Raw genomic sequence first — 26,078 nt, 5'->3', positions numbered from 1 at the left:
GCACTAAACTGGCCTTTCATCTGGAAGAACACGTAGAATGCCAGGGAAAGAAATTGTGATGACTTCCCTCATGTGAACAGGGCTATGATGCTGCCTGGAGTCGCAGCTGCTCTTTCTGCATCTTCTGGTGCAGGGACAATGGGGTCTGAAGGAGATGGCCATCCCCTCCCCCGGGATCCTGTGCCTCCCTCACCCAAGCACGCAGCCAGCACAGCCCTGAGCTGGGGACCCTGTCCCTGCTGCCCAGGGAGAGAGCGGCTTCCATCAGAGACGAAGACAGCGGTGCAGAGAGTGACCAAGAACCAAGGGTGCTGAGGAAAGCTGGGGAAGAAGGGGGCTGCCCTGTCCCTCCCAGTCACACACCCAGGTGCAGAGAGATGCACATTGCACTCCGGAGCCCCCTGAGGACGCCTCCCACACACACTGCAGCCCACAGCCCGTATCATGAGCTCAGAGGCCTCTTACAGACAGGTCACCCAGGGTACACGGATTAGCTCGTGTTTATAAAATACTCTCCAAAATGAGACTGTGGGAGACACAACATCCTGCATCCCCATTCTGGGGGATCTAGCCAAAGCGGGGTCCAGCCTCCGCACCGTGTGCATTCCTATTCCGCAATTCTAACAAGAAGATAAGGACACAGGCGGAATCCCACCTTCCTGGAAATGCTCAGAGCTCCACCACAGTCTCACAAAGCTCCGTTCTGTTACAGAACGCCACACTCTAAAAGTCAAGGAAGCAGCTGTGGCTTACCAGAAAGCAACTGAGACTGGGAAAGCACGTGTCTCCTTCAAAGTTCACGCAGACGACAGTTGCCAACAGAACGGCTGCTCAGGTGGCCCTGGCTGGGGAGGAGAGCCAGCGATTCCACAGCCCAAGCAAACAGAAACAAACCTTGCCTGTGTGAGACCATCGCTTGGCTTTAAGGCCTTAGGGAATTTTTTAAGATGCAAGAACAATAATAAAGGTAGTTCTCCGGCCGGGGGTGGTGGCTCACACCTGTAATCTGAGCACTTTGGGAGACCCAGGCAGGTGGATTACCTGAGGTCAGAAGTTTGAGACCAGCCTGGCCGACATGGTGAAACCCTGTCTCTACTAAAAACACAAAAATTAGTCGGGCATGGTGGCGGGTGCCTGTAATCCCAGCTACTAGGGAGGCTGAGGCAGAAGAATCACTTGAACCTGGAAGGCGGAGGTTGCAGAGAGCCAAGATCATGCCACTGTACCCCAGCCTGGGTGACAGAGCAAGACTCCATCTCCAAAAAAAAAAAGGGTAGTTCTCCTAAACATTTTACAGAAAACTTCCAGGTAGAAGGAATAATCCACACCAAGGTAAGGGTCAGAAATCAGAAAAGCCAGGCGACAGGCCAGGCCAGAAACCGCCCTCCTCCTTCCCACTCCTCCCAACGCAAAGACAAAGGAAGGCGAGGAGAAGAAAGGTGACTGCTGACCCAAATCCAGACTGCATCACAGGCTTCACCAGAAGCAAGTACAGCCTGGCTGTCTGCAAAAAGCCTCAGCGCTCTGCTCCCTCCAGCATGACCTCCACAACCCGCACTCGGGGCCTGACTGCAGTCGGATCCCATAGGTTGTGAGGACTCCAGAGCAGGATCTCTCCTGCTATCATTTTATAAAATGCTGAAGGGAAACATGAGCTCCACAGAGCAACCCCGAGGGAGCCCCGGCACCGAAGCTGAGTCACTGCCTGGGGCACACCCAAGATGACCCAACACCTCCGTCCTGACATCATTAGCAACTACACCTCCTCTCACCCTCCCCTGACCAAATCCCTGCCAAGCCTCTCCACCTCGACAGAGACCTCAGGGCCCCCAAAGCCTGAAATATTATTTGACCCTTGTTGGAAAAAGTTTGCTGACGCCTGATCTAAGCCAATGAGGTTGAGTAACAGAGATGAAAGAAAACATAAACTATAAAACACTACGAAAAAATTAAGTTCCAGGCCGGGCACGGTGGTTCATGCCTGTAATCCAGCACTTTGGGAAGCCAAGGTAGGCAGATCACGAGGTCAGGAGTTCAAAACCAGCCTGGCCAACATAGTGAAACTCCATCTCAACTAAAAACACAAAAAATTAGCCAGGCATGGAGGTGCAATCCCAGCTACTCAGGAGGCTGAGGCAGGAGAATTGCTTGAACCCAGGAGGCGGAGGTTGCAGTGAGCCAAGATGGCACCAATGCACTCCAGCCCAGGCAACAGTGTGAGACTCCATCTCAAAAAAAAAAGAAAAAGAAAAAGAAAAAGGAAAGTGCCAATACAGTGCCAGGAGTGAAAGAAATTGACAATTTCTAGCTCGGAGAGAATGGGTCACACCCATCAGAACCCAGCAGACTGACGAGGTCATGGGACAGGGGCCATGGCTGTCCTGTCATTAGTACACAGGCACTGCCCAATTCCGAGTATATGATGGGGATGCAATACACATCCAGTGAATGAATGAATGAATGAATGGATGGATGGATGAATGAATGAATGAACAAATGAATCAATGAATGGATAGGGAACTTCAAGGATCACAGGCACAGGATCCTGGGGCACAGGACAGAGGTTGGGTAGGTTTCCTGGGGGATGTCACTGTCTCTTGACTTGAATTAATATTCAGACAAGATTGGAATAAAGACAAATCACTTTCATTTCAAAATATTCACAGCTGGGCGTGGTGGCTCACACCTGTAATCCCAGCACTTTGGGAAGCCAAGGCAGGCGGATCACTTGAGGTCAGGAGTTTAAGACCAGCCTGGCCAACATGGCAAAAACTGAAAATACAAACATTAGCCAGGCATGGTGGCAGCCACCTGTAATTCCAGCTATTTGGGAGGCTGAGGCAGGAGAATCATTTGAACCCGGGAGGCAGAGGTTGCAGTGAGCTGAGATTGCACCACTGCATCCCAGCCTGGGCAACAAGAGTGAGACCCATCTCAAAAAAAAAAAAAAAAATTCACAAATAATTTCCAAACTATAATACATAAAACATCTATCAATTACGGCCGGGCGCGGTGGCTCAAGCCTGTAATCCCAGCACTTTGGGAGGCCGAGACGGGCGGATCACAAGGTCAGGAGATCGAGACCATCCTGGCTAATACAGTGAAACCCCGTCTCTACTAAAGAATACAAAAAAAAACTAGCCGGGCGACGAGGCAGGCGCCTGTAGTCCCAGCTACTTGGGAGGCTGAGGCAGGAGAATGGCGTGAACCTGGGAGGCGGAGCTTGCAGTGAGCTGAGATCCGGCCATCGCACTCCAGCCTGGGCGACAGAGTCAGACTCCGTCTCAAAAAAAAAAAAAAAAAAAAAATCTATCAATTAGATAAAATTGCAGCCAGGCGTGGTGGCTCACGCCTGTAATCCCAGCACTTTGAGAGGCCGAGACGGGCAGATCACGGGGTCAGGAGATCAAGACCATTCTGGCTAACATGGTAAAACCCCATCTCTACTAAAAATACAAAAATTAGCCAGGCGCGGTGGCGGGCGCCTGTAGTCCCAGCTACACGGGAGGCTGAGGCAGGAGAATGGCGTGAACCTGGGAGGCGCAGCCTGCAGTGAGCCGAGATCGCGCCACTGCACTCCAGCCTGGGCGACAGAGAGAGACTCCGTCTCAAAAAAATAAATAAATAAATAAATAAAAATAACAAAATAAAACAGAAAAAGATACTTGAAGTGGTAAATACAGAATCTGAACAAAGACAGTCTGAAATTCATACTATTAATGTTTCCCGTTACCTCTGAATAAACGTCTGGGCCGCCAGGAGGGGGACATCAGGAATGTCCACATTATCGTCCGTGGACTTGGAGTAGGTGATGCTCCCATGATCAATATTTATCAGAACTAAACCGTCAGCTTCCTAGAAAACAAGGAATCATCTGTAAAGATTGACAGAAGAATCTCAGAATTTGTATACCTCTTTGAAAACACATAAATATGTTTTGAGTTCACTAAGACAGTGTCATCATTAATTAAATGACCCTCTTTAAAATGCACACATAGGCCGGGCACAGTGACTCATACCTGCAATCCCAGCACTTTGAGAGGCCAAGGCAGGCAGACTGCTTGAGCCCAGGAGTTTGAGACCAGCCTGAGCAACACAGTGATACCCTGTCCCTACAAACAATTTAAAAGAAATTAGCCGAGTGTGGTAGCATGTGCCGGTGGTCCCAGCTACTCAGGAGGCTGAGGCAAGAGGATCCCTTGAGCACAGGAGGTCGAGGCTGCAGTAAGCTGAGATCACACCAGTGCACTGAAGCCTGGGCAACAGAGTGAGACCCTATCTCAAATAATAATAATAATAATAATAAAATAAAATAAATGCACACATAGCCTCATAGTTTCTACACAAAAATCTAGTATATATCATGAGCTACGTTTATGGGCTAAATTTGATTAAATATGCCTCTCTCTTATTTTTCTTAATTGTGGTAAAATAAACTGTATCAATGTAACCATTGTTAAGGGTACAGCTCGACAGTGTAAGTGCATTTGAGTGGCTGTGCAAGCATCTCCCCCATCCATCCCGGAATACTTTCATCATCCCAAACAAACTCCCACTATCCAGCACAGCTCCCAGCCTCCCTCCACACGCGCACTAATCTGCTTTCTGTCTCCATGAATTTGACTCCTCTGGGGACCTCAAATGAGTAGACTCACGAACAGCATTTGTTCTTTTGGGACTGGCCTATTTCACTCCACGTTGACTTCTGTGAGGCTCACCCATCTGTGGCATGTGTCAGAACGTCCTTGCTTCTTCAGCCTGAATAGTCCGTTATGTGGAAAGACCACATTTTGCTTACCCATATGCCTTTCTCTTTCAGTGAAGATTCCAATACAGGCCGGACGCGGTGGCTCACACCTGTAATCCCAACACTTTGGGAGGCCGAGGTGGGTGGATCATGAGGTCAGGAGTTTGAGACCAGCCTGGCCAACATGGTGGAACCTCATCTCTACTAAAAATACAAAAATTAGCCAGGCATGCTGGTGTGTGCCTGCAATCCCAGCTACTCAGGAGACTGAGGCAGGAGAATCGCTTGAACCCGGGAGGCGGACATTGCAGTGAGCTGAAATTTCACCATTGCACTCCAGCCTGGGCAACAAGAACGAAACTCCATCTCAAAAAAAAAAAAGGAAAGAAAAGATTCCAATACATGTTGTTGTCAAGGTTTCTCCTACCCTGGTATAAACACTGCATGTACTGCTTTTTGGGAGTCTTACAGGTAGCATTCCAGAACTCCAGTGAGGGCACCACCAACCTCTAATGTCCACTGTGTTGGCGCAGCTCCCCAGCCAGCTCTGCCCCTCCAAGCACAGGAGCACGGGCAGGGGCCTGGGCTAAGAGACCACACAACCCTGGAATGTTTGAGATATGCACCTGATGACTTGGAGAGGCTGCTGTGACAGAGTACACAAATACTGAGTCATGTGCCCGAACCCCACACTTCAACAGCCCCGGAATGCGATGCCAGGTTCCTGGGGAAGGCCCCGACTCCCCGGCTCTCATTCTGGGCCCCACCCTTTAGAGTGCAGTTCAGGTGGCTACATGAAATACGTGCAAACACATTCTTGGCCTCAAAACCTTACAAGGCAAATACACAAAACGCTAAAGCAGCGAGGCACGCAGCTGGCCCCCTGGACGTGTTAACGCCCAGCATCTTTGGGAGATGCAAGAGAGTTTTGTAGAGGCACATAGGATCACTTCAGCTCCTTCCTGCAGATCCCACCGCCAGCCACAAAAAACAAAACCAAAACACCCAAACAAACCCAGAAGAGCAGCTGCTTCTCCTCAAGTTTTTCACAACAGGTAAGTGCCTCAAAGGTGTCCCCCACTGCTGACTGGAACTGCTAGGCTAACATGTGAAAACAGCTGTCCCCCTAAAACAGCCTGAAGCACGATTTTGTTCCCCTAATGACTAAAAAAAGAAACAACGTTAAACTTCAGAACACAGCTTATTTTCTCCTCGTCTCCGAGGCAGGATGGATGACGCTTTTCCGTTCCTTCCACGGAGGTCTGCCTGGCCTTTTCCTGAAGTGTGTTTTCCCCAGTGAGTCACTCGCCTTGGCAGGAACACATAAGCACTGTTCTCCCCTGCAGCGGGGACCCTGGCCAGGCCCAACCAATGGGCCCTTCCCAACACTTGTGGGGGAAGCATCTGGAGCCTGGGATTTGCTTCAAAACGCTCTGGGAAAAGCAGGGCTGGGGGTGACTGCGAAGCCGGCAACAGGCTGAAGACTGGGAGGGGCGCATGACACATGCTGTGTTCTTCTATTTTTGTGGACACTTAGAAATTTTCAAAACGGGGCAAAGCATGGTGGCTCGCGCCTGTAATCCCAGCACTTTGGGAGGCTGAGGTGGGCGGATCACTTGAGGCCAGGAGTTTGAGACCAGCCTGGGCAACATGGTGAAACCCCATCACTACTAAAAATACAAAAATTAGCCAGGTGTGGTGGCATGTGTCTGTAATCCTAGCTACTTGGGAGGCTGAGACAGGAGAATCACTTGAACCCGGGAGGCAGAGGTTGCAGGGAGCCGAGATCAAGTCATTGCACTCCAGCCTGGGCAACAGAGCGAGACTCTGTCTCAAAAAAAAAAAAAAAAAAAAAGAAAGATATTGTTCAAAATGGAAAGTTAAATGTAAACCTACCCTGTATGAACCACCAATAAGTACAGGAAAAGATGCTCAACATCATTCGTCACCAGGGAAGTGCATATCAAACCACACTGAGATATCAGCTCCTCCTCACCGGGAGGGCTACAATTAAAAAGGCAGACAACAACCAGCGCTGGCGAGGATGTTAGGAGAAAAACTGGAACCCTCGTACTGCTGGTGGGAGTGTAAAGTGGCGTGGCCGCTTTGCAAAAACAGCTTCGCAGTTTCTCAAAGGGTTAAACAAAGAGCTGCCTTACGACCCAGCAATTCCACTCCTAGGGACACACCCAAGAGAAACGAAAGCACACATCCACACAAAAACTTGCACACAAGTGTTCACAGCAGCCAACAGGTGTAAACAACCCGCACGGTCATCACTGAACAATGTGATGAAGATTTTATCACGACGACCTCATTGTGAGTGGATGAACAAAATTCAGTCTATTTATACAATGAAACCCTAGTTAGCAATAAAAATAAAGTGCTGAGAGATGCTACCACGTGGAGGAGTCTCAAAACCATGATGCGAAGTGGAAGGAGCCAGATGGAAGGACCATGCGTGGAGCGACTCTGTTCCCACGAGAGGTCCAGAACCGGCAAACCCAGAGACAAAGCGCATGGGCGTGGCTGTCAGGCCCTGGGGGCTGACTGCTAACGTGTGATGAAAATTTCCCTTCTAAAATCGGAGGGCGGAAGATGGTTACACAACTCTACAAATATCCTAAAACCCACTGAATCATACATTTTAATTGGGTAAACTTTGAGGTATGTAAATTGTATCTCAATAAAGCTATTTTTAAAAACCAAACCCAGTCTGCCTCCTGGCATCACCACAAGATTTAGCACGAATCCATCAGCTCACCGACTAAAAACATGCTGTGTCAGATGCACAGAGGGGCCGCAACAGCAGCACCTGTGAACACCTCCCTGCTGTGGGCCCGGGCTGGCGACCGCCTCACTCAGCCCCCACCGGGACAATGAGGTGGGCACACTCACTGGCCTGTCTCCACTAGGAGACTAAAGGGTCCCGGCTTTGCCACAGGACAATGACACAGCCAGAGAACAGCCACTTCTCACGGTACCCAAAACCTCTGTGAGGTGTGCAGACTCCGCCTTCACCGCAGAGCACTGTCAGACCCGTCTTCCCATGTGTCCCCGTGACGGACTCACAGGAATTTAGCATTCCAAATCAAAGGTTCACTACTTAACCTTGCTGACTTCTTCGAAGTGGTCGAGATGGCAGCCCATGAGAAAGGACGTGGGGGCCATGATGAAATCCAGCATCTGGTCCGACAGGATGGGCACGAAGGTGTGCTGCCACTGCAGTGGATACAGGTAGGCCACGAAGCACTCGGCGACCAGCGTCAGCAGAGCCCAGTCCGAGGAGAAGAAGACGATCCGCTGTTCTGTCAGGAAGCATGTCAGGATCTGAGGGGAGAACCCGCCGCACTGAGTACATGCTTTAAAAAAACAAAGGTACAGACAGGGTCTCGCTGTGTTGCCCAGGCTGGAGTGCAGTGGTGTGATCACAGCTCACTGCGGCCTTGAACTCCTGAGCTTAAGCAATCCTCCCACCTTGGCCTTCCCAGCAGCTGGGACCACAAGAACGTGTCGCCACATCCAGCTCATTTAAAATTTTTTTTGTAGAGACAGGGTCTCCCTATGTTGCTCAGGCCGGTCTCACACTCCTGGCCTTAAGCAATCCTTACACTTCGGCCTCCCAAAGTGCTGGGATTACAGGCACGAGCCACTGCACCAGCCCATGTACACAGTTCTGATTCAGTACAATAAAGAGAAAATGCTCGTAAACACACCACCCAACAAAACCAGACTGACTGCAGGCTCTTCCCTGGTCTCTCAGCTCCATCTGCCAAACAAAAGCCACCTGAGAACCTGCAAAGAGTGCCATTTGCAAATACCATGCACTGCAGGGAACGCTGGCTCTAAAAAATAATAATATACGCTTCGAGTATACCGGTCGGTACATTGTGGAATAAACTCGCATCTTCATCATCTCTGATCATTGCTCCGAGGCCCCACTGAGCCAGGGAGCACAAGGCGTGCTGGTCGGGCAGGGATGCGCACCTGCAGCACCTTCTCAGGCCGGAAGCACAGCAAGGGTAGGTGAAGGTCCAGGTCCAGGATGGGGCTTTCGGGGTCTGCTCGGGCAGGAAACACAATCTGGAGCGGCTTCATGTTAAATACCTACGACAACCAGTTCCCACCATTAGTTCAGAGCTGCTCCGGGCAGAGGCTGGCGTGCTCTAGAGTCACTATTTTGGCGCCCGGGGCAACAGACTTAGAAAATGACTCTGAAGACACAGGCTGCCACGTGAAATGTTGCAGAACAACCCAATGGTCTAGAGATACCCAGAACTGCCGATCAAGGCTCAAACATAAATTAAGTACTTAATGTCTTTTTCTAAGTAAGCCAAAATTCCTTAAGCTCTAATTAATCAGCAGACTACTCATTGCCTAGACAGAGATAAACCACAAAGCCGATATTTGTCCCCATTAAGACAAATTCAAAATCAAGCATGTTCAAATTATTCTTAGGTATTATATATTCTTTTTAGTTACTGCATGCTATGAATTCTCTTAACATTTTCAATTGAATAGTCAAAGCTCCTTCAAGACATGTACAGTTAAAATTTTAAGAAAGACATTTTTCTAAATGTATTACTTTGAAGTCACACTTCGGTTCAAATTTTGTATTCACAGAATGGCTACTGAGACGCGGCTGGACCTGGCGGAGGAAATCCAGAGGAGGAGGTTCAGTTCCTTCACTGAGGGAGGGCTTCTGAGCCTGCCAGGAAACGGGCTGCCAACAGCGAGTTCCCACCACCCAGGTGCTGGCACATGGGAGGCCCTCAGGAAATGCTGGGTGCCCGGCTCAGCACCCAAAGCTCCAGGAAACGAGCGGAATGGACGGATCTAAGTATAAGCAAAGCACAGGGAGACAGAGAGGAGAGACGTGATCAGAGCCGACGGCTGAGACTCCATCAAGGGAGCGCCTGGGAGGGTGAGACATCAAGAGAAGCGTGGAGCCGAGGTTGGCTGGGGGAACAGGTCACAAACAAGGTCTCCAGTGGCCCTGCTTTCTCCCAGTCACCCAAGTCTGTATTCTCAGCATGCCTGCACACGAGAAACTGAAAACAAGGAAAGGTGGTAATTTCTTGGTGGTGGGGATACCAGCGTTGCTTCCTAACGAGACGCAGGTCCTTCAATAACGTCATTTTGTTAGAATGTTGATAAGAAAAAGGAATTGCGTCCCAGCAGGGGGCATCTTCACATTCTCCTTGTGCCCGTGCCCGGCTAGGTTTTCTCCAGGTCTTCTGGTTTCCTGCCACATCCTGAAGCCCAACCGGCCCATGCGGACAGGTCCCGGTGTGAGCAAGCACGGGAGAGCGTGGGATTGGCCCTGCCATGAGACAGCATCTGGCCAGGGCTAGTTCTTGCCTTGGCCCTAAGCTGCTGGGATGGGCTCTGCCCACCCTCAACCCTGAACTGCAATAAGCAGGTAAATGATGTTCTTCCTTATTTTAATCAATTGTTCTTAAATGTGTGTACAACTCCCATCTACTTCAGTGTTTAATATCAGAAGTGCTTTGGGTCTTTATTTAGAAGTTCGGTGATGTTTTTATGACCGGTAGTATGCCATAGGAACTTAACTCTTGTCTGTATCAATTAGTTGACGGTGAAATTGATTTTGTGACCCAGGGCTTAATGTTGCAGTTTCTGAGAACCTGCCAGCCACACTAAGGACCTACTGTGCTTGGGTATCTTTGCTTTCTTGTTACCAATTTGTTTACAGAAGCAAGACATGTTAAAAAATCAGGCAAATTCAGCCAGGTGCGGTGGCTCACGCCTATAATCCCAGCACTTTGGGAGGCTGAGGCAGGTGGATCACCTGAGGGAATTCAAGACCAGCCTGATCAACATGGAGAAACCTTGTCTCTACTAAAAATGCAAAATTAGCCAGGCATGGTAGTACATGCCTATAATCCCAGCTACTCGGGAGGCTGAGGCAGGAGAATCGCTTGAACCCAGGAGGTGGAGGTTGCAGTGAGCCGAGATAGCACCATTGCACTCCAGCCTGGGCAACAAGAGTGAAACTCCGTCTCAATAAATAAATAAATAAATAAATAAAGGCAGATTCATTTATGTTAATAAAGTTCTTTTATGTAAAAGAAAAGAAAGCAAAGTTAAATTATCCAACTTGTGGCACAGTATTAATAAATGTCAAGTTTACGTGAAACATTTTAAATATTTCAAAAAATATGGTGGCTCACGCATGTAATCCCAGCACTTTGGGAGGCCAAGGCGGGCAGATCATGAGGTCAGGAGATCAAGACCATCCTGGCTAACACAATGAAACCCCGTCTCTACTAAAAATACAAAAAATTAGGCGGGTATGGTGGTGGGCACCTGTAGTCCCAGCTACTAGGGAGGCTGAGGCAGGAGAATGGTGTGAATCCAGGAGGCGGAGCTTGCAGTGAGCCGAGATCACGCCACTGCACTCCAGCCTGGGCAACAGAGCAAGACTCTGTCTCAAAAAAATAAATAAATAAAAAGAAATGTGTCGGCCGGGCGCGGTGGCTCAAGCCTGTAATCCCAGCACTTTGGGAGGCCGAGACGGGCGGATCACGAGGTCAGGAGATCGAGACCATCCTGGCTAACAAGGTGAAACCCCGTCTCTACTAAAAAATACAAAAAACTAGCCGGGCGAGGTGGCGGGCGCTTGTAGTCCCAGCTACTTGGGAGGCTGAGGTAGGAGAATGGCATCAACCCGGGAGACAGAGCTTGCAGTGAGCTGAGATCCGGCCACTGCACTCCAGCCTGGGCGACAGAGCAAGACTCCATCTCAAAAAAAAAGAAAAAAAAAAAGAAATGTGTCAACCAGCTATCCAATTAAAGATTAAAAAAAAAATACAAATGCTAATCACTCCACCAGCCTTTGGCTGGTCTCAGGTGCACACTAGAGATTTTCTAGCATATAATATTCATACTCTCTGAAGTGGGCTGTTATCTCACCCACTCCACAGAGGAAGAGACTGAGGAGAGAGATGTTTAAGGTAAACAGTTTCCAAATCTCAGTTTGATTTGAGTCCCAGGAAAGAGCAGGTGTCACATATAAAGCAACATAGAAAATGACTCAGGTACAGTACAAGAGTGTGTGTGTGTGTGTGTGTGTGTGTGTGTGTGTGTGTGTGATTCTGCACACCCAATTAAGCCCAAGATTTGCAAAGCAAGTAAAATCAGTCCCATTGGTGGGCAAGAAAAGGCAGATGAGCGCAGAGTGGGGCTGTTTCTAGTCTTTGCCCTGCTCCAGCTGGTGGTCCATGCACCATCAGAGGAAGGGAGCTGAACGGGAACCAGGGAACCAAGGCACAGGGTACGGCTCTCTCCTCTACTCCCTGTGCTATGGGGGCCCCTCTCTCCTTCCTTTCCACCAGCATAGATCAGAGATAACCTAGACCAGAAGTAACAAGACACGGACACACACACACTCAAAACACAAGACCCGTCTCACTGCTGCTCTCTAAAACAGCCTCGAAGCTACCTTGTTTGCAGTGGGTTCTAGAAAATACGGCTGGGTTAGCTCCTGCACCAGATGAGAACCTTGGCCTTGGCATACACTGACCTCTTGGATTTATTCAAAACAATCAACATTCATATATGACATTCCCTAAAACAGATCACGAGCATTATACCAACTTAGAGCCAGTAGCTAATTAGACTTGATATGGAGAGCCGCACTGAGTCAATCCCGATACAGACTGAGTCACTCATTTAGACACTGTGTCATTTAGACACATGCACAGGACACAGATCAGCAGGCACTGACTGGCTAGCACTGGAACCCGAGGCATCCCTGCATGCGCTCGCCCACCACACAGCTCACTGCTGGGCAGCCCTGTGCGGGCCTGGCTGTGAGCCCTGGATATGCAGTGCTGGGCGTGGCCTCTACCTTCATGCAGCTCAGAGTCTGATGGGGGAGATGAACATTAAACAAAAACACATGCACAGAAGCCCTAATTAAACTGTGCTGGGCCCTGCAGGATGAGAACCGGGTGCTATCAGAGAGATGGGGAGTGGGGGTCACTCAGGGAAGACGATCCAAAGACCTGACCGCTGAGAGCGACCAGAGATGAGCCATAGCTGGCCACAAGAAAACAGAGGAAACACTGTTTCTGGAAACAGCGTGTGCAAGGGCCCTGTGGCGGTATCTTCGGGGAATGGACAGGAGTCCAGTGAGGATGGAGAGCAGCACGCCATGGGGAGTGGCATAAAACAGAGCTGGACAGTGAGACAGGGTCCGGGCTGCAGGAGTGAGGAAGGCAGACGATGAGAAACTGTTGTGGGGCTTGGGGAAGAGAAGCAAAGCCCAATGTCCATGTGTTAATAATCTCTGCAGCCACTGTGCAGAGGACAAAGGGAAGGGCCAAGAATGAACCAAAGCAGACAAGCCAGTGGTCCCCAAGTCACGCAGCGGGGAGCAGCTGGTGACCCAGAATGAAGTGGCAGCAAGGAAACGGGCAAACTGGAAAGGAACGCTGAAGGTAGTCCGGCCAGGCTGAGTGATGGATGGAATGGGTGAGCAGGCCAGCGGCGACCCTCGGTCACCTTCCTCACGGGTGCGTCGAAATCAAGGAGCCAAGAGTCATCAGCCCAGGAGACATGGAAAAGCGCTGGGAGTGCTACGCGCTCATTCCTTATGTTCAAAAGCCGAGTGCAGCTCATTACTGCTGACCCTGAGACTGCTTTGGAGCCAGAGGTCTGGCTCTGTTCACTGATCGCACAGACTCTCAGTAAATACTTGCTGAGTCTACAGAACAAGAACATAAACTTTGATGATTTCACTGCACATACGGTTGACAAGAAAATGCCAACGATCCACATAAAACAGATGTACAAAACACATAGCCAATAAACATTCCCTACAAAGGCTTCTGGGAGCAGAGCTGATGGAGACCTGCGGCCTGCTCCGTATCTGGACTGGAATGCGCCGATAGGATTTTCCACCCAGCAGACTGGTAGGGTTGGGGTAATGTTAAAAACGCACATTTTAAGTTCATGATCATGTGTCTTCTGATATGAGAAACTTATTTTTTCCATTGTCAGTAAAGAAAAATGTAGAAGATCAAGATTAAGACATATAATCTTTCAGAGGACTAACATAATGAAACTGAATCGACATTTACTAAACATTTTGAGACGTTTGACAGGTGTCTATTAAAGGAAAAAATAAAAAGCAGCATCCTAAGTACGGTTAAAATTAGTTTGGAACATGCTGAGTCAAACGGGTTTCTTCACGGAGCTGAGCAACCTGACATGTTTCTCAACAAACAAAAGGGGAAGGCGGCCAGCCACATCTCCAGCTTCACTTAACCCTAAACCCTGTGTCTTGAAATCACCAATAACATCTCTCAGAAAAAAAACCAGCCTGGGAAGTGTTTGACTGTTCATTAAATAACACAGCACTACATCTAAGAGTAACAAAAAATATAAAACCAGTTACTTCTCATTAATCACACTGTACAAGAGAAAACACTAACAAATGAAATACAATATCCAGGCCGGGCGCGGTGGCTTACGCCTGTAATCCCAGCACTTTGGGAGGCCGAGGCAGGCGGATCACAAGGTCAGGAGATCAAGACCATCCTGGTGAAATCCTGTCTCTACTAAAAATACAAAAAATTAGCCGGGAGTGGTGGTGGCGCCCGCAGTCCCAGCTACTCAGGAGGCTGAGGCAGGAGAAATGTCTTGAGCCCAGGAGGCGGAGCTTGCAGTGAGCCGAGATCGTGCCACTGCACTCCAGCCTGGGCAACAGAGCAAGACTCCACCTATAAAACAAACAAACAAACAAAAAACAAACAAAAAACAAAATACAATATCCAATATTAAAGACAAATAAACAAATAAATGAGAAATCTGTAATTTGAATACATTATTCTACAAAGGATTCAGGTGTCCGTGTATTATCTGCATAGGGAGCTATGAACTGATGTGCTAACCACTGAAGTATCCATGACATGTTACTAGCTCTGTTTATCACAGGCCGCTCTGCAAAACTCAAGTCTAAATATTTAACTTTTCACCTTTAGAAAGAGTATATAACATGTTTCCATAAGGACCTTGAGAAACATAACGTAAGCACAGTGTTAATGGGAAAATCAAACTCTCTAAAATATTTTAAAGGGGTTTATTCTGAGTGGCCACGGCCTAGGGAACAATCTGAAGCGTGGTCCCCAGATGGCCAGGTTACAGTTTGGTTTTGTGCATTTTACAGAGACAGGAGTGACGGGCAAAGACATACATCAGTCCATGGAGGGTGATGTTGGTTTGGCCCAAAAAGGTGGGGCATCTCAAAGAGGAAGGAGGGCATAAGTCATGAATGGGTTTTAGGGATTCTTTACTTGACAATTGGTTGAGAAAGTTGAGCTACTGTCTAAAGACCTGAAGTCAGTGGGAAAGAAGGACTGAGTCAAGATAAGGGGGTGTGGGGCCGAGGCCCTTGTTACATAAAGGAAACCTCACAGGTGGCAGCCCTCGGAGGGAAGAGATGGTGAATGTCTCTTTTCACACTTTAAAAGTGTCAGGCTCTCAGTTCATCGCTCCTAGATCTGGGAAAGGCTGAGAAAGGCAGGCCTGGCTGCATGAATAGATTCTCTACAGATGCAAATTTCCCCAAAAAAGACAGCTTTGTAGTGCCATTTCAAAATATGTCAAAGCAACATATTTTGCAGTAAAATACTTTGATTTTCTTCAGGGTCTGCTATCTGTCATGGATGCTGTAGCAGAGTCAGGTTGGAAAGTAAGCTACGTTATACCTGTTTAAGGAGCCCTTATGGTTGGTGAGGAGTGACGTCACCCTTGCTTTGCGTGACCTTAGGTTTTGTTCATAATTTGGAATCTTACGGCCACAGAGAGTCTGTTCTGTCGGTCTCAGGATCTCCATTTTAACCTAACGCCGGTCAGCGGTGCCTAAACTCCAAAAGGGAGCAGGCATAACAAGGCATGTCTGACCTTCCTTCCTGTCATGGCTGGGAATTTCATTTTTAAGGTTATTCTAGGGTCCCGTTGGCCAAGAGGGAACTGTTCAGTCGGTAGGGAGGCTTAGGATTTTAGTTTTAGTTTACAACCCTATACACAAACACCCCCACACACTCACGCAAGAGGGAGAGGGTAGAACCAGGCGCGTCTGATCTCCCTTCCATTCCGGCCAATAATTCTGTTTTGTGGGTTTCTCTGGGGGCCCCTTGGCCAAAAGGGGGTTCAATCAGTCAGCTGTGGGCGGGGAGGAGGCTTAGAATTTTATTTTAGATTTACAACAGCTAGAACTTCAGAAATAGTTTTAAACATTTACATTATCTTCAACGTCTTACTTTTACTATTTGCAAAGAGAAAACAATATAATTTTCAGATATACTTTACCAAATGGAGTGGTCCAGGTGGCGGGCTCGGTATCAAAGATAGCTTCGCAGCAAAATCTTTTATAGGATTGTCAACTTCAAAATCTTTACAGAGCTTTAGATTAGCCAATAAACTGAAATTCAGAAAACAAAAATCAAACCGCAAAATAAAAATGAGAACGCAGTTGTCATCCTTAGTGTTTCTAATCACACTGGAATCTCCCCAGGGTCTGCAGCAGTGGCTCCAAGACCTTGCATCAAGAGCAGAGTCACCAAGCTGTTGGACGGCAGCAGAGTGGCCCCAGGTTGGCAGTAGTGCCTGAAAGGTGGCACAAAGGGAGGTTTATTTTCAAAGGGGGAGGCCTGGTCATGCTCTGTTTCCTCATCTGGGTGCTAGTTACATGTGTGTGTTCAGTTTGTGGAAAATCACTGGAATTTGTGCGTTTTTCTGTATGTGTGTTTTACCTCAGTAAGGAATAAAAGAACAAACTTCTGAAAGGAGAGTGCTTGAAAAAGTCTGTTTCCAAAATGGACTCTGACTTTTAAAGTACTGTACACAATTTAAAATTGTAAGAGGGGCCGGGTGCGGTGGCTCACACCTGTAATCCCAGCACTTTGGGAGGCCAAGGCAGGTGGATCACGAGGTCAGGAGATCAAGACTATCCTGGTTAACATTGTGAAACCCCATCTCTACTAAAAATACAAAAAATTAGCCAGGCATGGTGGTGGGCATGGTGGTGGGCACCTGTAGTCCCAGCTACTTGGGAGGCTGAGGCAGGAGAATGGCGTGAACCCGGGAGGCGGAGCTTACAGTAGGCCGAGATAGTGCCACTGCACTCCAGCCTGGGGGACAGAGTGAGACTCTGTCTCAAAAAAAAGAAAAAAAAAAAAAAAACTACAAGTGAGGTGGGTGTGGTGGTTCACACTGGTATTCCCAGCACTTTGGGAGTCCGAGGTGGGAGAATCACTTGAGGCCAGGAGTTCAAGACCAGCCTGCACAAAATAGTGAGACCCCCATCTCTACAAAAAATTTAAAAATTATCCTGGTGTGGTGGTGCACACCTGCAGTCCCAGCTGCCTGGGAGATGGAGCTGGGAGGATCACTTGAGCCTGGGAGTGTGAGGACGCAGTGGGCTACGATAACGGTACTGCACTGCAGCCTGCGTGACTGTGAGACCTTGTCTCTCAAAAAAATCTGTAAATAAAAATTTAAAAAACAACTGCCCGGCCGGACGCGGTGGCTCAAGCCTGTAATCCCAGCACTTTGGGAGGCCGAGGCGGGCAGATCACAAGGTCAGGAGATTGAGGCCATCCTGGCTAACACGGTGAAACCCCGTCTCTACTAAAAATACAAAAAACTAGCCGAGCGAGGTGGCGGGCGCCTGTAGTCCCAGCTACTCAGGAGGCTGAGGCAGGAGGATGGCGTGAACCCGGGAGGCGGAGATTACAGTGAGCTGAAGATTTGGCCACAGCACTCCAGCCTGGGTGACACAGCAAGACTCCGTCTACAAAAAAAACAAAAAAAAAACAAAAACAAAACAAAAAAAAAAACAACTGCCCATACTCTGATTCCCAAAACACAATTAAATATACTCTTGCCCATTTTTTGTCCACGTGGAGACATATTTGGCATATTATCATGCTAACAGAACCGATTTTTTTAAAACTACAAATTCGTGTTGTCACACTGCAATTTGAATTTCTGTCATTTGCCTCTTTTAGCTGCATTCTGTTTCCGTATTTTGCCCCTTCTAGTTCTGATCACACAGTAACGGGCACTGAGAAAGAAAGAAGCATGAACATGAGCACATTTTTCAAGTGAAATATGTGTTTGCATTAACGTCTAGCAGGAGGATATCTGTTGCCAATCACAACACCTCCTTTCTTCCTGTCTTCCAAGGGCATCTGTCTGGCCACCACCCATTCATTTCAGCTAACAAAAGGTGGAAGTAACCATCTACATTTTACACAAGAGGAAACTAGAGATTAGTGAAAACGTTGTTTACCTTCAAGTAATGAAGATCATCAGTTAGTAAATAAAAGGGGACCATGTCCGGGCTTACTCTGTCACTTTCTGGGCACTGGTGACAGACATTCAGCAAACATGCGTATGCTCAATTCACCTGTTCATTGACTACGACCCAGTCAGCTCTCTGTTCTCAAAGATATTTTATGTTGGCCGGGCACAGTGGCTCAAGCCTATAATCCCAGCACTTTGGGAGGCCGAGACGGGCGGATCACGAGGTCAGGAGATCGAGATCATCCTGGCTCACATGGTGAAACCCCGTCTCTACTAAAAAGTACAAAAAACTAGCCGGGCGAGGTGGCGGGCGCCTATAGTCCCAGCTACTCGGGAGGCTGAGGCAGGAGAATGGCGTAAACCCGGGAGGCGGAGCTTGCAGTGAGCTGAGATCTGGCCACTGCACCCCAGCCTGGGCGACAGAGTGAGACTCCATCTCAAAAAAAAAAAAAAAAAAGATATTTTATGTCTATGGCAATAAAATGTAGACTAGACCCAAACTATGTCCAAAAGCCAGTTGTATTTTAAGAAGCAAACCACTGAAGCGCTGGGATTTGAATTACAGGTCATTGATTTGAACAGTAAGGTTCCAGCTCACCCTCCATGGGGCTCATCCCTCTGGTCAAGGCAGAAGGTCTCAAATGACTGCGCTTTGCAAGACACAGAAAGTACCCATTCAGCGATTTGCTATAGCTCATTCTCCAGCACAATGACACAAAGTGAACTGTTGTTAACTGCTTTCTCCTCAGCCTTTAATCAAACAAGTACAAATTCTAAGACTGTAACTTTACGAGACTCAAAAGAAACGGCTCCATGCACAAATGCCCACTGGGACTGACCATGTCTGAACTCAGACTACAGCCCCCGAAGTCACAAAAGCATCCTTTGATAACGAGAGCCTACTGGGTTCTACACGATGTCTTTCTGATTTTTCAAAAGTTCTTTACGTCCTCAGCCTTTCTACTTACTATCAGCAGGGAGACAGTTACAGGTTCTACAAAACAAGGTGGCAGGGTCTTGCTCTGTCACCTAGGCTGGAGTGCTGTGGTGCAATGACAGCTCACTGCAGCCTTGAACTCCTAGGCTCAAGCCATCGTCCTGCCTCAGCCTCCCCAGTAGCTGGGACTATAGGCACGCACCACCGCGCCCAGTTAGTTTTTAAATTGTTTTTTAGAGACAGGGTATTGCTATGTTTCCCAGGCTTGTCTCAAACCCCTGGGCTCAAACAATCCTCCCATCTTAGCCTCCCAATACGCTGGGATTACAGGTGTGAGCCACCACACCCAGCCAAGGTCATCTTTAAAATGTCAATAAACCTCATCAGAACAAACAGCAGCCTCCTAATATTCTCAGCTAGGAAAAGAGTTTTTCCTAATATATGCCTCTTTGTGAAAATCTAAACAAAATGAAAATCCTGCACATCAACCTTACTTCCCACAGTGTGGCTTATCCCTTTCCTACCATGCCATTACCGTATGTTACCAGTCACAGAGAGGAGCGCCTGCTGCCGCACCCCCCTGCCCACTGCCCCCAGCCTTAAGCAGCAGCCTAGGAGGCACAGAGAACTGCCCCTCCTACCGCCCCCAGCCCCCGGTCTCCCAGCTCACCAGGGGAGGCACAGAGAGCTGCACCCCCACCGTCCCCACCCCCCGGTCTCCCAGCTCACCAGGGGAGGCACAGAGAGCTGCACCCCCACCACTTCCAGCCCCTTGGTCCCTTGGCTCACCAGGAGAGGCACAGAGAGCTGCCCCCCACCACCCCCAGCCCCCGGTGCCCTGGCTCACCTGGAGAGGCACAGAGAGCTGACCCCCACCGTCCCCACCCCCCCGGTGCCCTGGCTCACCTGGAGAGGCACAGAGAGCTGCCCCCCCCCCACCCACAGCCCCCGGTGCCCCAGCTCACCAGGAGAGGCAGTCCTTGAGGGAGTTGTAATAGGGGAACCTGGAGACCACGCACACGGCGTAGGGCACGAAGCAGCCAGCAGCGCCCACAGCCAGACGGGACGGCTCCCTGTGCGTTGTGCCATTGTAGAAACAGTACTCATCCTACATGAAAAGCAACAGTGACATTGTTACCTCCCCACCTTGGCAATTCCAGTATCTGTTTCCAGTGGGGTCATGTTTCAGCACAGAACAAGCTGAGAGTCCACCATCCCCACCCCTGCAACGCGTCCAAGCCAGCACCGGCCCTCCAGTCAAAGTCTACGGGGTCCCTATTTGGTGCTTGCACCATTTGAGGTGCTGAGGCTACAAAGAGAGCAAGATGCATTCCCGCCCCAGAGACGCTGACGGCCTTGAGATAAGAAGGAACGCATGATTAGAACACAGTAAGACCCACGACACACAAAGGACTCTGCTTTACAAGGGGGGAAAATGCAGGAGCCATGCACAGGAAGCGGCACCCACATGTGCCCAGGAGGACAGAGCAGGAGAGGAGGCCTCAGTCTGTGTGGGAGCCACAGCGGTCGTGTTCTAGAAGACCCAGCACACTGCAGAGCTTACAAGTGGCAAAGTATTTGGGGCTCACCAACCGGGCCCTGGGGAAGTGTTGTCAGTTTGGGGTTTTTGTAGGGATGGAAGGGCATGATGATAGCTTCAGTGTGGGAACTGGCTGGATTTAGGGTACCGATAAGATATCCAGGTAAAGGGAGACGTCCAGGAAATAGTCAGCTACATCATTTGTTTATCTAGCAAAATTTAATAAACATCTGCTTTCCGAGGGTCAGTCTACTCAATTCCAACCCTGCCTGCTGCCGTGTCATCTTGGGCAGGTCTTTTAACCTGTCTCTGCCACCATGTCTCCATCTGTCATTTCCTAACCTCATTCATTGTGGTTAGGATTAAATGAATGACTCTACACAAAGTGCTTACGCCATGCCTGGTGCTGAGCTGCTCACAGCTGTGCGGCGGCTGCTGCTATTGTTACAGTAGCCGGGGGGAGCTGCAGCTACCCAGACACAATATGGTTCCCACCCTCAAGTCACGTAGTGTCATGTCAGAGGAAAGGCAGAGGAGAGTGTATGAGAGGGGCTGGGGCTGTGTTATCAATAGAACGATAGTTGCGGGCTGGGCATGTAGCTCACACCTGTCATCTCAACACTTGTGGAGGCTGAGGCAGGATTCCAGTAGTTCAAGATCAGCATGGGCAACATAGCAAGACCTCATCTCTACAAAAAATACGACATATGAGCTGGGCACGGTGGTGCGCACCTGTGGTCCCAGCTACTCAGGAGACTGAGGTGGGAGAATCACTTGAGCTAGCCCTGGAGATCAAGGATGCAGTGAGCTGTGATTGCACCACTGCACTCCAGCCTGGGCGACACAGCGAGACCGTCTCAAAAAAAAAGAAAGAACGATAGATATAGCGGTCATCCGTATACATGGTGAAGAAGGGGAGGTGAGTGCTGTGGGGCCTCGGGACACCCCGAAACTACACAGCTGCTAGGAGGGCAGGAGCGGGGCCAGGCATGCCCACGCCAGGCCGGCAAAGTGGGAACAGTGGCATCTGCTGTACTGATGCAAACCAGAGGGGCTGCTCCTTTGTTTAACATGTGTATTTCATGATCACGAAAATCACACGCTTGTTGCTCCCGGTAGGTGTTATTTCACAGACAAACTCCCAAGGTGCTTTTCTGAAAGATCCAACATTGTGGATCCTTTCTCATCTGGAACACTGGCTACATGGAGGGGCAGGATTCTCCACCTTCCTCTCATCCCTCCATTAACATAACCCCGGAAGAAAGGCCAGGCACTGCTGGCAGCCAGGTCACAGAGGCAGACGCCGGTCCCCTGCATGCTCCGCCCGAGATCTGACCTTGGTTCTGCTCTCAGCACACTGTGAAAATGACCTCTCCCAAAAACATAAGATTATGCATTCGGAGCATCAAGGAGTAAGTTTTGCTCCTGCATATTCAGTAAGAACATCCGGGCCTGTCAGTGCTGCCCCATGAGTTTCCAGGGACAGAATCCATGTGATTATACCTCACACCTCCCAACACTCAGTGTCACATGTGTAAGCACGCTTCTGTCAACAAAGAAAACACGTGCCCTGGGCTCCGAGGGAATCCAGGCCAGCCACTTCTCTCGACTGCATGGAACTCACAGACTTCCCTTCATGGCACCAGGGCACCTAAACTAAGGCTCTGGCTCACTTTTTGCTTCGGGAAACCCTCTGGACGTGTGCAGCTGGTCACCCTGCACCTTTGGATACCTCATTTCCCCTACAAGCTCCCCAAAGGCCCTCTGATTCACACACACGGGCCTACCCACACAACACTCGCAATATGCGTGACAGATCTAATATGCTGTCAAGTTCAAACCCCAATCGCTCACACCAAAGACAAAAGGCAGAAACAACCCACAGGTCCATCGACGGATACATGGAGAAATAAAATGCGGTCCATCCAAACGATGGAATGTCATTCAGCCATAAAAGGCCGCGGGGCACTGACACATGCATCCACGCACATGAACATCAAAACATGCTAAGGGGAAGAAGCCAGACAAGCAGGCCACGTGTTGTAGGAGTCCACTTACACGAAGTGGCCAGAATAGATACATCCAGAGACAGAAAGGGGATTAGCCAGCCAGGCACAGCGCTCACGCCTGTAATCCCAGCACTCTGGGAGGCTGAGGCGGGTGGACCACCTGAGGTCAGTATTTCGAAACCAGCCTGGCCAACACGGTGAAATCTCGTCTCTACTAAAAACACAAAAATTAGCTGGGCCTGGTGGTGGGCGCCTGTAGTCCCAGCTACTCGGGAGGCTGAGGCAGGAGCACCACTTGAGCCCAGGAGGCGGAGGTTGCAGTGAGCTGAGACGGTGCCACTGCGCTCCAGCCTGGGCGACAGAGCGAGACTCTGTGGTATGGGGGAAGCCTTAATGGTGTGGGGTTTTCAGGGAGGATGAAAACGTTTTGGACCCAGACACTGGTGGCAGTTGCACAATGCTGTGGATGTACTTCATGTTACAGAACTGCACACTTTAAAACGGTTAAAATGGTGAATGTTGTGTTATGTGTATTTCACCATAATAAAAAATCTAAACCCAATTTCAGAGGGGAGTAACGGGAACCACCTACGTGCAGGGGCCGGTAGTACTGGGCCACCACGCCATAGGTCCTATTCCCGCAGACATCGGTCAGCACCAGGAAGTGGACGCGATCCTCCTTGGGTTCCGTGGCCACGCACACACCGCCTGCAGGCAGAAAGAGACGAAGAAGAATCCTGTTCTTGCCATGTGGCCTGGGATACCCACGAGCTGATGACTTCACAGTGTTCAGGACACACCTCTCCAGTTATCAGTGGCAGCGCCTTCATGTCCAAGGTAAGTTCATTCTTCCGATCACACCTCCGGCCATCTCTCCTCCCTGTGTCCCTCCCCACACAGCAATTTCTTTACAAGCTCTCAAGCACCTGCTAGCCAGTGGCAGTGCTTGCTGGGTGCAGCCGCCCATCTGGCGCCTGTCCCGAGTTTATAATCCCTGTGATCAGGAAATAGCACCAAGTTCTGAGGTGGGTGCTTATGCTAGGTGCTTTGTCTGAGTTTTCTGAAGACCACCAGAAAAATAAAGCCCCAAAACGCAAGCTCACCTGTTAACTGGAACTAGTGAGCCTGAGGACTAAGTGCAGGCCTGTGTTTCTTGCCCCAGTGAAACGGAAAACAGGAGGTTGCCGGGGGAAGCTCAGGCATGCTGGGGGTGGAACAGCTGCAGATGAACTGGGTGTATTTTTAACCTGTCTGCCAACCACTGCAAGACTTCATTTTAAGTGGAAGGGGAAAAGCCTTGAATGCACCAGGAACAAATGGTTTTACCTGGCAGTCCACACAGCCTCCCTTCCAGGACTCAATTCTCCAAAACACCGGGACCGCACTCAATGATTTACATTTCCTTCAGCTTTAAAATCCCCAAGACAGGTCGAGCGGTGGCTCACACCTGTAATCCCAGCACTTTGGAAGGCCAAGGCGGGTGGATCACTTGAGGCCAAGAGTTCAAGACCAGCCTGGCCAACATGGTGAAACCCCATTTCTACTAAAGACATAAAGCCAGGCGTGGTGGTGGGCACCTGTAATCCCAGCTACTTGAGAGGCTGACACAGAAGAATCACTTGAACCCAGGAGGCGGAGATTGAAGTGAGCAGAGATTGTGCTACTGAACTCCAACCTGAGCAACAGACTGAGACTCTGTCTCCACACACGCACAAAAAAAATCCCCAAGATTAAGAAAACTAAATCCCACACAAGAGGAGGCAGTGAGGGTCCCTGGCTCTGCTGCTCACGCCACTTCCCTTTGCCTGTGGGTTTCTGGGAACGGATCACTCTGGGCGGCTGGCAGCAGGAGGCCCCTAGTGGTGCCTACCTCCTAGACATACCTGGGAAGCACAGCTGGGGCAGGGCGAGGAGGTCCACGCCGTCCGGGACGGTCACATCCTCAGGCTCTGGCACTCTGGAGAGCCCCGGGAGGCCTTTCCACTGCTCTGGTCTGGGCCTCTCTCTCTTCTTTCTGAAGGAGCGCCTCCTGGTTTTACCGAGAGTGCCACAGTTTGCACCAGCCATTTGACTGTCCTCTTTACCGATAAAAGGAGGCACAAAAATGGACAAGACCTCTGGATCAAGAGCAGAAAGATGTTTGACTCCCTTTTTCTGAGCAACCTAAAAAAGAGAAAAATAAGAGTTACTTCTTGTTCCAGGGTGTCCTTTCTGTCTGAGCTTCACTGTTTTTCTCCTCCCCTCAGTGCCCACAAACACTAGCGCCTCAGCACTGTCGTTCAAAGGTGTCACTGGTATGAGTGGCTTTTCCCACCTGAGGCTCCTGACAGTAAAGGGCTCCTGGGAAGCGTGTTTTAGGAACCTGCCGGGCCCTACGATCAGGGAAGCCACACAGCCTCACAGAGCCTGGCTCTTCAGCTGTGCACACGGACAGCAGGACCCTGCCTCCTTCCTGTAAAGCACTGTGGTCCAGGCTGGGGACTGGGATCCAGACCTGAGCTCAAGTCCTGGCTGTGCCTCCAGCTCCTGGCAGCAAGCTTCTTTGTCCCTTTAAGGGGCGAGTATAGGGAATAAGGGAGACAATGTAAGTCCAGTACTCAGCCCAGTGGGGCTGCCAGGAGCCCATGGATATACTGTTCAGCCCTCCCTGGGTGGGGGGCAGGCTCTGTATATTGTCAAACCCCACACACACACATTTACCAGGGCCACGCCCTCCACGCCCCCACCCGGGCCTGTGCTGCCTCCTTTCTGCCACACGGATCTGGGAGGATGCACGGGGTGAGAAACGGCACCGGTGGGTACAGAGGAGACACGTGCCCTTCCTCGGCTGACCAAAGAACCCCTCGAATCAATAAAAGGGGGGCATTTGGCCTGTCTCCACTTTAACTGGCATAATTTTTGTTTTTGCCTTTTTTCTTCCCATCCTTCCCTAAAATAATATAAAGCACATGGGCTGTCCCTTCCATCTCTCTTCCATGTTACTACTATGCCCAATACAGCTCCTAGTACCGAGCTAGGACTAAACAAATACTGCTGCCTGGCTGGTTTCAGATCTTTCCAAGGTGGGTAAGCTGCAGTCCGTGAGTGAGAAGGAAGTGGTTCCAGTGCTAAACTAGCCCGAAATAGCAAAGCCTGAAGCAAGAGGCCCTGGGTACCCAAGGCATGGAGAGACAGGAGGCGGCCGAGGGCAGGTAGTCAAGGGTCTTTAAGGGACCCTAGAAAGGACAGCATTGCCAGGCGCAGTGGCTCATGCCTGTAATCCCAGCACTTTGGGAGGCAAGAGCGGGAGGACTGCTTGAGCCCAGGAGTTCAAGGCCAGCCCGAGCAACAAAATAAGACCTCGTCTCTACAAACAATAAAAAAATTAGCCAGGCATGGTGGCGCATGCCTGTGGTCCCAGCTACACGGGAGGCTAAGGCAGGAGGATCGCCTGAGCCTAGGAGGCTGAGGCTGCAGTGAGCTGTGATCACACCACTGTACTCTGGCCTGGGTGAAAGAGCAAGACCT

At 49.7% G+C, this 26,078-nt stretch overlaps 1 protein-coding gene across 6 annotated transcripts in view; it reads right to left on the bottom strand.

Annotated features, from left to right (window-relative positions):
- The window catches only part of DENND3 (DENN domain containing 3), a 69,557-nt gene that overhangs the window by 37,375 nt on the left and 6,104 nt on the right, over positions 1-26,078 (bottom strand). For 5 of the 6 annotated variants that reach the window (XR_004435151.1, XR_004435149.1, XR_004435150.1 and 2 more), the window contains exons 2-8: positions 24,455-24,734; positions 23,164-23,279; positions 19,988-20,130; positions 16,088-16,199; positions 8,735-8,854; positions 7,859-8,077; positions 3,734-3,855 (exon numbers count right to left, since the gene is read on the bottom strand). Coding sequence is in view for 3 of the 6 variants with exons in the window: in XM_033202201.1 (XP_033058092.1) it covers positions 3,734-3,855; positions 7,859-8,077; positions 8,735-8,854; positions 16,088-16,199; positions 19,988-20,130; positions 23,164-23,279; positions 24,455-24,734 (1,112 nt within the window). In the remaining 3 variants the exon portion in view is untranslated. The remainder of the gene's footprint in view (positions 1-3,733; positions 3,856-7,858; positions 8,078-8,734; positions 8,855-16,087; positions 16,200-19,987; positions 20,131-23,163; positions 23,280-24,454; positions 24,735-26,078) is intronic. The other variant, XM_033202203.1, reaches the window with a different exon arrangement.

The sequence above is a fragment of the Trachypithecus francoisi genome, unplaced genomic scaffold, assembly GCF_009764315.1.
Source record: "Trachypithecus francoisi isolate TF-2019V2 unplaced genomic scaffold, Tfra_2.0 Lachesis_group7, whole genome shotgun sequence".
In the NCBI taxonomy this organism is placed as follows: domain Eukaryota; kingdom Metazoa; phylum Chordata; class Mammalia; order Primates; family Cercopithecidae; genus Trachypithecus; species Trachypithecus francoisi.
This window is presented reverse-complemented; position numbering and strand designations above follow the sequence as displayed.